Here is a 12,305-nt window from a genome sequence, read left to right as displayed (position 1 = left end):
TATGTTGCCCCAAAAACACATTAATATGCAAATTAGATACATTGTATATAATGGAAAAACTTGTTTATGGCCATTTTACACACATTTTGCATAAAGAAAAATGGTTTTTAAAAATATCTTTCATAAATATATAAAGTTTGGTATAAAAAATGAAAATTGATTTGTGATTAAAACAAAAATCTCACTGTTTTTGCCTTTTCATGTCTATTCATGTCTTTTTATTTCTTAAAAAACAGGACTTTTTAAAGTCCCGATGTCTTCTACAGAGGACATGGCATAACATTTGAATAAAATATCATTTTTCAAAATTGTATTTTTCAAATTTTTTCTTATGCTCTAAACAATTTAATGACATGACAAAATACTAAATTCACAAAACTGTTTTTTCCTGGTAGTCAGGAGGCTATGTGACTTTTGGCCCTCTAGTGGTTGAAAAATAAAACTGCATGCATCTTGCGGAAGAACATTGTTTTTGGTTGTGATTCGGCTCTGCGCGAATGTATGTGGTTCGGACAGCGGTTGGAAAAATAATGTTTTTTGTTTGTTTGTCTTTTTCTGTTTTTAAAAACAAAATCTGTCCCTACACCTCTAAAAAATAAATCAAATCACAGGTTTATCAAAGTGTATTTGTTCATATAGTTATTTTTAATAAAAAAAAAAAACAGTGTGGCTTTAAAGTGAAAAAAAGTAAAGTGCCATGTGGCCAAGTATGGTGACCCATACTTGGAATTAGTGCTCTGCATTTAACCCATCCAAAGTGCACACACACAGCAGTGAACACACACACACTGTGAACACACACCCGGAGCAGTGGGCAGCCATTTATGCTGCGGCACCCGGGGAGCAGTTGGGGGTTCGGTGCCTTGCTCAAGGGCACCGTGCTATTGAAGGTGGGAGAGAGCGCTGTACATTCACTCCCCCCACCTACAATCCCTGCCGGTACAAGACTCGAACCCACAACCTTTTGGGTTATGAGTCTGACTGTCTAACCATTAGGCCACGACTTCCCCAAATAAAATGTTAAATACAACAACTGACTTAAATACAACAACTGCACTTTTGTATAATATTCATATTTTGTATTTTGATTGTAAATATACATTATTAGTTTTAATCAGGTTCATGAACAACTATATATAAATATGAAAGCTATTATAAAATGTTACATATTCTCAAAATGATACATGGAGCAAAATCACAAGAAAAGTGCCAACATATGAAGTGTTTTGAAATAATTATCAGATGTGTGAGGAACGTTCTGGCATCTTGTAGGTCTTAAGATGATGTGTGGCTATGATGCCCTGTCTTTATCTCATCATAATGACGTGCGGCACACACTCGCATACAGAAAACATGTAAAGGAGCTCTAGTGCTGACAGCAAGATTTATGACTGTTGCTGCAATGCACATGGCGATCATAGTGTGCAAACTCATCAGCACCCACACACACTTAAAGAGAATGAAAGAAAATAACAGCCAATCGTCTAAAAGTGAGTCAAAGATCTTCCAAGAAAGAGGTTTGAGTTATGTTGCCACGTCAAACTGACGTAGTCTGTAACTGCCAATAAGTTACATAAGCTACAAATCTCAAAGCTCAGAGTGTTTTTGAGACTGTCCTCTTTTCATTCTTTGAGGGGGAAACCTCATCCTCTTCATTTGTCTTCCTGTCTGTCGTCAGTTCCATGTCTGCATGTCTGTCTTACAGTCGTCGTGTTCCTCTCTCTCTTTCCCTCAGACAGTGACACGCACCCCGGCTCCATGGTAAACCTTACTCATTCCAGCGGCGTTTGTGGCCTGCATGTTTGTTTTGGTATTTAACACACATTTCCGCGGCTCTCTTTTGGAACGGACCGTGTCAAAGCAAAGTTCCAAGATCTTAGGGTATATCCTGTCCAGTTCTGAGAGGTTTAAGAGTTTAATGATATGATAAATGATCACTTATGGAATTCATACTTCATAAGAAATGTCAGCATTCATCACATTTGCTTATCTGGACTGTCACGTCTTGTCATGTTGTGACACTTACGTTTTCATACAGCGCCTGGAGCGTCTCCAGATCCACCACGGTGCAGTCCATGTTCAAGACGGCTGTCAGACAGAGAAAGAGAGAAGAAAAATCCATCAATGATCGACCAATCAGGACTCAAGATCTGTTCAAATGATTTCTCAGGCAAAGATTTTAACTGAAGAGAAAAACTATGAGTAGGCCTACCACTTGCCAATTGTCTGGGAATTTGAAATAATATATTTTCCAAAGGCGTAAAATGCCAAATCACATTTTTCCAATAATACCAAACTAATAGTAATTCATACTTTCATGAATTCATAATCAAAATTATAATGTGCCCATAAATCAAAACAAGTTTAAATTTTATATATTAAATAATATGTTAATTTACTTAATAATATTGTTTTATATATTTGTTTTAATTTAATACAAAATATATTTTTTAAATAAATACTTTTATTCAGCAAGGATGAATTAAATTTATGAAAAGTGACAGTTAAGACATTTTTAATGTTACAAAAATGTCTATCTCAAATAAATGCTGTTCTTTTGAGTTTTCTATTCATCGAAGAAACCTGAAAAAAAAAATGTGTCATGGTTTCCACTAAAAAAAAATATTAAGCAGCACAACTGTTTTCAACATTGCTAATACGTTTTATATGTTTCTTGAGCCCCAAATCAGCATATTAGAAAGATTTCTGAAGGATCATGTGACACTCAAGACTAGAGTTATGGCAACTAAAAATTCATCCATCACAGAAATCAATTACATTCTAAAATACAGAAAAACTGAAAACAGTTATTTAAAATTATAATAAACTATAGTAATTTTACTGTATTTCTGATTAAATAAATGCAGCCTTAGTGAGCATGAGAGACTTCTTTCATGAACAGTAAAAATTATTGTGAAAAAATACAATTTAAACTTACATGGTTCAATAGTAACACACAGGACAATACAAACTAACTGTTCAAAAAGTAAAAAAAAAAAAAAATGTCTTTAAACTTGGGCATGGGTGATCATATAATCTAACAATCAAAAAAAAAAAAAATGTTTACTCAGCACCAAACATTTATTTGTTTTTACATAATAAAGGCATTTGAATCTCTAGCAGGCCTGTTATTGAGCTGGCTAGACTGAACACTTTTTCTGTGCTAAATAGAGCTATTATGGGATAACTTTTGTGTGTTCAGTCATTTGGTGAATTGAGAAATTGATCATTGGCGCGTTCCATAAACCGCACAAGAAAGAATAACAAAAACATCCATATCTTGCCAATGCACAGACATAGAAAATGGAGACAGACAGCAAAGCATTACTCCTGTTATGGAAGAAAGATATCAAAGAGAGCAACTACAGCCTTAAAAGAGATGGGGAGAAGAAACACATGACAGAGCGAGAGAGAAAACGAGAAAGAGAGTGAAAAAAGTATGCACGATCTATGACTGGGTAACTTAACCTGTCATCAACCTGACAACAGCATCCCACCAGATCGACACCCCAATCACCACATACACAAACAACAACAGTGTAATCCCCACACCCCCACAACAAAGTCTCCAAACAAAGAATTTGTCTCTTGATGTCCAGGGATGTGCTCTGTGCTTCCCCAAATAACTGATGCAAGTAGTTTAGTGTGGTGGGCTTGCTTTAATCTGAGGGAGAGACCGTTTTGAAAGCTTCAAAAGTTTGTAGAAAAAAAGCAATCAGCACAACAAAGTTTTCATACTGTATGGTCAGTTATAGTCTCTGCATTAGAGATACCAAAGAATTACATATTTTAATGTGTTGTTTGCATTTAATTTTTTGACATTGTATGTAGCGGACATTGAGCTAAAGTTAGATCTGTTTAGCATTTGTTCCATCAATAATAAATAGAAATTTTAATAATAATAATAATAAATATTTTATATTATTTGATAATAATAATAATGTATTTAATATAATTATTATTATTATTATAAAGACATTTGTTCTAAATATGTGTTAAGCATTTGTTTGTCAACATTAATTATTATTATTATTATTATTGTTGTTGTTGATTATTCTTTATATTATTATAAAACAGACATTTGAATTCAAAAGATGTGTTTAGCATTAAAAAGAAATTTGATAGTAATTTAAAAATATCAAATCATATCATGTCATATATCATATCATATCATATATCATGCACTGCAGAACAACTGAATGTGAGTCACTAAAGAACACTGAATTAATTTGGGCCAGCAGCACACATAATAATAATAATAATAATAATAATAATAATAATAATATCTAAGCCCATTCAGAGATCTTTTGTTTTGATATAAACAGAAAGGCTCAGTGGAAATTATAGTAGGAGTGTCTGAGTAAAAATTCTCACATTTCTGAAACAATAAACGCAATTATACGTTTTACACCCCAATGACTATAATCACCTGAAATTCAGTCACTCTTACTGTTATATAGCTCATTTAGATGACACTTTTATCCAAATAACACCTATTACAGGAGGAATTCCCCTGAAGCAACCTTGGGTTAAGTGAAAAATGGTAGCTTATGGATCAGGTTTGAACTGCACTACATTTCTGTAACTGCTCTTGTTACATATTTCATAGGCCAAACATTTTTCTCCAAGCCGTTTCATAGTTCCTAGCAGGTTTACAATGTTCAGTTCGTGCCAAGCATCCATAATTACTATCTTCCAAACGTACACAACCAGACAAAAGAAAATACACAACGAATGCTACCATGTTTGCAATTCCTCAGCTGTATGGACACACACCACCTTCTCTCTCTAAACACTGCTAAGGATAAAACAGCACAATGTTTGGCTAACAAAGAGAAGAGAAGGAAGGATTTTATTTTAGAACGTGATTGTGCACATATGTTTTCTGGTTGCTTTCTTTGTGATCGCTGCCATGATTCAGAATGTTTCCACAAAACAATGTCCTGTGACAGTTCAGAAGACCCAAACAGACGGCGCTGCAGAACAACTGAGTGTGAGTCACTGAAGAAACATAACAAACAAATCATCCGGAGGGGGTCGGCGTCACACGCTGATGAATCCAATCTCACACACGCACAAACTCTGAGCTGACTTGTGAAACTTTGAGACTGTTATGGGTAGAAATCAAAGGCCTGTCACCAAGTGTGTTTGTGCAAGAGCTGCCTGTGCTCTAGTCAATCATGTAGGAGTGTTTTTCAGGCTCAAACATGAGATCTTATGAAAACCAGCTGAGGGAAACAAGAAAGTTGACACAAAGGGAGTGATTCAGTGAGAATCCACCAAGGAGTTGCACTAAATTAGGTTTAGTTTCCTTAATAATCTTGAGAAGAGTGTTTTTAATATTGTTTGCTGGCTGATAATTGAATAATGAAAGAAAAGAGACACAGACAGGCAACATCTTCTCTACTGACTGTAATAAATGCCTCATAACTTTGCATGAAACTTTAAACTCTGCAATTAAACCAATTCACGAAATTCTTTCCTAGTTCCTCAAAGGGCCTGATCCAGGTCAGTGTGGTGAAGCGTGATGTTGAGGAATGTATTGATTCTGGGTAAATAGCTCTGTCAGAGAAACTGTTTGTTTCTATTTGGTGGTTTACTCTGGCCAAATATACTGGCCTCTGCAATGGGCGGAATTGCAGCGAGACCCAATGAGACTTGACCAGTGCTGAATTGTGGGTACTGAGCTGCATAATAGATGGGGACTGTGCCCATAAATTCTCAAAGAGCCAGTAAAAATGTCTTCAAATGCTGGCAGTTTAAAGACTAACTGAGGATGTGTGTGCATGTGTGTAATATTAGGTATCCGTTCACATAATGTGATGTGGTTTTTAAAACTGCATCCAGCTTTGCTGATTCATTAAAATGAAGAAAGAAAAATAGAATTTAACAAAGGATTGTTGTTACAGTGGATTAGACCGGAGGGAAATTATGCATGAAAAAAATGTTACTGAAAGAAAACAGAATACAGCTTGTCTGCCGCCTGTTAACCAATGCATGGCTAAAAAGTACACAATGCTAAAAATAAACTGCTGAATAATACACTATTTATCCATCCTGATACTAAAAAATTTTAATTTTTCTAAGAAATCAAACTGAATCAAACAACATGGCAGTGGTGTTCCTGAATGAATCAATGAATCACAACAAATCCTTTGAGTAAAGGATTCAGTGACTCACTAATAAAGTGATTCACTCATCTAATCTGTAATTTGTTGCCAACTACTGGTTCATGAATGTAACCTGTAAAATTATCACAATATAATATAATATAATATAATTAATATAATATAATATAATCTGTAATTTGTTGCCAACTACTGGTTCATGAATGTAACCTGTAAAATTATCACAATATAATATAATATAATATAATTAATATAATATAATATAATATAATAAAATATAATATAATATAATATAATATATGGAGAGGTCTCCTTCACGTTTATTTCATGCATAAAATCCACATATACTGTATATCAAAATAACTTTGCTTTCTTAAGTTTCTGGATCTTGTTAACTAATGAATGATTAAAAATAAACACTGCAAAAATATATTGTTGAGGAATTCTCAATTTTTCCATCCTAGAACAGTACTAATAAGTAACCATTTTTTGGTTCCATGTTTGCTCTGAAATCGAACTGAACAACAAATCAGTGAATCACAATGAATCTTTTGAATAAAAGACTCAGTGACTCACTCATAAAGACTAGTTTAATTCCTGAATGAATCAGTTTGTTTGAATTAATCGGTAACGCTTTAGATTACAACCCGCAATGTACTGCGTAAGTAAACAGTATTTACAGCGTAACTTTTTTGTAATTATAGTGTACCTATTCAGAAAGGAGTAATAATCTGTAAAATTACAAATTATTTCTACTGTAAGTATTTTGAAACTAAGGGGTACCTATTCTAATATTACGTGGTATGTATGACCTAACAACAATCTTATATTTGCAAGCGATTTAGCAAAAACATACACTGTGTACTTTTTTATAGCCTACACATATAAAACACGCTGGTAATTGTTTCAATCCAAACGCTCGGTTGAGACTGTTGGGTTAGGAAGCTGGCTTGATGTGACCCAATTTGGGTTGATATCAGTAATAAGTAACCCGACGTTGCTTGGTTATGAATGTGGAGGACGTGAATGAGAGCATGCAGCAAGTCACGTGAGTTCAAACGTGAACGGTTCTGTGTGCAATAAGATGGGAACATGTGTGGAAAATAGGAGAAAACTAATCGAAGCGCAGACGAGGGACAACTTTGAAACTGTCTGGAGTGTGTTCCTTTAAAACTGGAGCAGTGAATGTGGTGAACGCGAACTTGAAACAGCTGGAATGGCGCATGAGACGAGTCTATCCTGTTTGCGGCAGTCATGACAGGAATATGTGTAGAAAATACAAGAAAACTAATCAAAACGAAGAGAGAGATTTTTGAAACTGACTGGAATGTGTTCTTTTAAAACTGGAGGGTTTTGTCCGAGTATGTTCTCACAACATTGAGCAGCGACTGATGAGCGGTAAAACCGGGAACTGAACTAAGTTAGTCAAAATGGTGCTTGAGAATGTGGATCAAAACGGTAAATCAAAGATGGTAAAATCCTGTCAGTTCGCTATAATACACAGTTTAATCTTGACTTTCAGTGTTTATTACTGTGTGTTTATTGGCGCGATGGTTAGGCCATAATAGTTTAACTTCGTCAGTGGGTGAAAAACATTAACAAACTGAACAAAATCTATTTATTCTTAAACAAGCTTTGCAAAAGAATTTGGTTTAACTGTAGAAGCTTTATAAGTATGGAGTTGCTTTGGTTTTTTGTGAACTGGTGTAATAAATTTTAATCTTTTATTAGGCTATCTGTTGCCTGTGTTGATACTGTTGTCATATTATGTGTGATTTTAATTTGAAAACCCATTTTGGGTTAATTTAACCCAGCAGTAGGCCTATAGTAAATTGCAAACAATATTTGAATTAAATATAACAGTCCCACCATGTTTATTGATATTACCTGATATATAATGTATGTATGTATGACCTACTGTATAAACAATCGTTTCAGAGCAATTTGTTGTAGCCACTTACCCTGTAACTACATGGAACGAGGGGGCAACAAAGCACCACTTTAATTTACAGCCCGCAAATGTTGTATTTACCCTGTAACTACATGGAACAAGGGGGGAACAAGCACCACTTTAATGTACAGCACGCAAATGTTGTATTTACCCTGTAACTACATGGAACAAGGGGGGAACAAGCACCACTTTAATTTACCGCCCACAAATGTTGTATTTACCCTGTAACTACAAGGGAGGAACAAGTTGGACTTATACACAGAACAAGTGTATATTTGCACAGTAATTACAGAGAAAAATATTGCACTAGTTTTAATTTAATTGTTCGATGGACAAATTAAACCCTCTCATTTTTTTTTTTTGCTATAAAAACACCGCAGTACACATCCACTGAAATAAAAATGTTATATCATGTATTTTTTCTGCGAACAACTGGAAAGAGGTAAGCTTGTTTTAAGCTGCATTGAACCTTGATGGTATATCATGCAAAGTTATTTGGTGATAGTGGTGTTGAGAAGTTGCTGGTGTGAAGTTGCTGAAATCGACGAATAAGCTTTCATAAGGTAAGTAGACTTGTGAATTATAAATCATAGCAGAAACTCATTAACTCATTTCACTAGATGTCCAGTTTAGTTGTTCAGTAATCTCCATCATGTCCTTCCTTTTATAATAGAATGTGTACCCCATGGTTAAAAAATACCTATACGCCTATAATAAAATACCAATATAAAATTATAAAAAAAATATATCGCCTTTCTAAATCATTCCCAAACATAAGATTGTTGTTTAGGCCATACATACCATGTAATATTAGAATAGGTACCACTTAGTTTCAAAATACTTACAGTATAAATGATTTGTAATTTTACAGGTTGTTACCCCTTTATTCCCCAAACTTCGCATATTATGCCCTTATACCTACACGGAGGCACTGAATAGGTACACTATAATTACAAAAAAGTTACGCTGTAACTTCAGTTTACTTACGCAGTTCTTTGCAGGTTGCATATCTGGTTGTTGCCCCCTTATTACCCAAACGTAACACATTGTTCCCTTATACCTACACGTACGTTCTTTATAGGTACACAATAATTACAGAAACATACACCGTAAATTCAGTATACGTACGTAGTTCTTTGCGGGTTGTAATCTAAAGTGTTACCAATGAATCAATTGAGTGAATGACTAACATCATTTACTCTTTTTTTGCTTTTTACAAGTTTATTTAATTTAACTCAAGAAACACACAGGTCATCTGAGATATATGGATGAAAAAGGGACAAAAGATGTGTGTAGACAATCTGAAGATATATATGCGATATAATCAACTCTTCTGAAAATTTTTCTACTTTTACCAATTACTGTAGGTGTCGCAGTGTTTTGGCTTTTCTCTATGCATTCTATTACAGTGACTCCTTCGCCAACTAACAAAATCCACAATCAAGAGTTCTGGATAGCTCTAGGTGCTGAGAGACAGGTCTAACATTCCCAAACCTGTGATGAGAAGAAATGGCATTATTTCCTTTATACTCGATTCAAGGGGATAAATGAGCAGGTAGAGTGATGACAGCAATAAGAGGGATAGACAGACACAAATTAGAGAGAAAAAGACCCCAGAGACAGATGAGGAAATATCTTCAGCAGAGAAACAGGACATTGAGGCTTTATGCAAAAGCAGAGTAAAACAGTAACTATAGGAAAAGAACAAAACACAACAAGAAAGATGATGCGGCTCTAATCATCACATCCATTAAGATCTACAGTATCAACCTATTCTTGAACCCTGAAACGCAACCAACCCCTCTCCCTCCAGCTTTCAAACACAATCAGTAACTATATAAACAGCACCGAACAATGACTCTTAATTGGCTGTGGCATCCTATTTCCCCTCTTAGAGAGGTCACATGCTGACAGGAGGCTGAGCAGAATCTCTCAGAGGAGTAGTGGGTCTCATAAGTATAGCTACGAACACACACTATCAAGACTCTAACAAACAATAATAATAATTTAATTAATAAGCTCACCATTCTGAATATCTTTCATATCTAAATGAAGACTGGACATCAGAATCCCCACCGCTTGAGAACGTTTGTTACTCAGCAGCTTGACAACCTGAGAGAGACAGAGAGAGAGAGAGAGAGAGAGAGAGAAGGTATATTTTGTTACTGTTATAAAACATCAGCCACTTTATACTTAGTATTATTTAAACGCAGTTTACCCTGAATATTATTGCTGGTGACAAAAATACATAAACAGTATTTCATCTAGCTGCCCTCATAAATTTAATAGCACACAGAGGTACTTTGGCCTAATAAGGAAGCCAAAAACAAAGCCAAAATATGAGTATTTATCACTGTTTCCTCATATGGTATTATGGAGAGGTCTTCATCTCTCATTCTTTCATGCGTAGCCTCCACATATATCAAAATAACTTTACTTTCTCCAGTTTCTGGCTCTGCCAAGGAACACCACAGTAATTATGCAAATGACAGACCTGTCTAGTCATATTAAACCAAGTTAGATTTTGACACTTTCAGACAGCCCCTTCAAATCAGACATTTCCAAATAAGTTGTGTGTGGATGCATGGGATACCTCACATAATCAGTCTTTTCATACTGCAAAAAAAAATATTTTCTTCTTTATTTTTGCCTTTTTTGTATTAAAAATATATATAAAAAAATCAAAATACAAGATATTAAGTCTTGCTTTCTGAAAAAAAAACAAGCAAGTTTATGCTTTGTCAGTGGGTTAAGAAAAACAATCTTTTTAAACTGACTTAATTTTTTTTTTTTAGAAAACAAGATTTAATACCTTAAGTCATTTTACTACTCAATGTAAATGTATCTTGATTTATTAATGTTTAGAGGTTGTGATATTTGTACTAAAAAAACAAGAAAAAAATACTGAGTAAAAAAAAACTAAAAAAAAAATTGTTTTGCAGTGCAGTGAACTAATATGTTTTTTGAAACCTTGTGCCCTCTACTAGTTTTCCTGTAGTTTTCCTCATATACATTGAGTGCGCTCGCAACCATATCTTCTTTCACGACTGCCTGTTAACAACATGCTAATTCTGATTGTTGGAAAGAATTTGAAGTCGTGAAAACCTTCTAGTACAGGCCACACTTGAAAGCGTGATGGCGGCCCAGTGTGATCATTATCCGCTGGCTCTCATTATCTCCACAGGGCTCATGACCACTAAACACAGCGCGACTGCAGAGTGCTGTGCTACGTTAATGATGTGGGAAACACACTAATGCTTGTGATGAGCTGGATCTCAAACCAGACGCTTACCAACCAATGAGAATTGATTCCATACTTTAGCACCATTTTGGTGGGAAGCGTGGATGTCGCTGTATGAGGGAGGATGGCGGTTCGGCGGTCGTACAGTAACTAGCTAAGGAACAGATAACTACTACCAGAGCAATGGGCCGTAAAATGAATATGATTCATAAAATTAACATGATTATGTGGGCTCAAATGGAGCTTTGGGCAGTTGTTTTTAATTTATACATCTAATGCACATTAATTATAAGGGGATTTGATTATATTAGCACTTTAATTTTGACTGATCTGTGCGAACTGTAAGCCTAAAGCAACTGTTCTGTGAATAATGCTGAAGAGATTATCTAATGCATACACACACACACACACACACACACTCTCTCTCTTTCTCTTACACACACACATATAAAGTGTGGCATGACCACACTAGGCTGACTGGAGTCGCTGGGTTGGCTGGTGGTTTGAGGGTTGTGGGTTTTAACTCAATACAGACCCCCGCCCCCATTCCTCAGATCTTACAGACCACAGAGAGAGAGAGAGAGAGAGAGAGAGAGAGAGAGAGCAAACAGAAAACTTTCAAAAGTCTCAGAATTTCTCAATATTTGCATGTTAAAAAATCCAGTTTGTTATTTATCCTATTTGTAGACAATACCACTGTGTATTCTCAAAACGTGTTCATATTAAAACCTTTTTCCCCCCAGAGGTTGGTATTGCCATGGTTCATGTCTGAAAAAACATGGTATCACCATGCTAAATATTCCAAAAACATGGTGTTATGATGGTACACATAAATATATATACTGTACATATAAGACTGTTCAAAGTCTGATGTTCACCAAGGCTGCATTTATTTGATCAAAAATACAGTAAAAACAGTAATATTATGAAATATTATTACAATTATCCTATTAAATTCGGATAAGACAGAGATATTACTTATTGG

General features: G+C 35.0%; 1 protein-coding gene across 1 annotated transcript in view; it reads right to left on the bottom strand.

The window, feature by feature from the left end:
• Positions 1-12,305, bottom strand: part of LOC107668605 (formin-2-like) — a 43,689-nt gene that overhangs the window by 17,387 nt on the left and 13,997 nt on the right. The window contains exons 6-7 of the mRNA XM_016460545.1: positions 10,104-10,191; positions 2,027-2,088 (exon numbers count right to left, since the gene is read on the bottom strand). Of these exons, the coding sequence (XP_016316031.1) occupies positions 2,027-2,088; positions 10,104-10,191 (150 nt within the window). The remainder of the gene's footprint in view (positions 1-2,026; positions 2,089-10,103; positions 10,192-12,305) is intronic.

Source organism: Sinocyclocheilus anshuiensis, unplaced genomic scaffold (genome assembly GCF_001515605.1).
Source record: "Sinocyclocheilus anshuiensis isolate Anshui unplaced genomic scaffold, SAMN03320099.WGS_v1.1 scaffold2047, whole genome shotgun sequence".
NCBI classification, from domain to species: domain Eukaryota; kingdom Metazoa; phylum Chordata; class Actinopteri; order Cypriniformes; family Cyprinidae; genus Sinocyclocheilus; species Sinocyclocheilus anshuiensis.
Note: the sequence above shows the minus strand (reverse complement) of the source record. Positions and strands in the feature narration are given on the sequence as shown.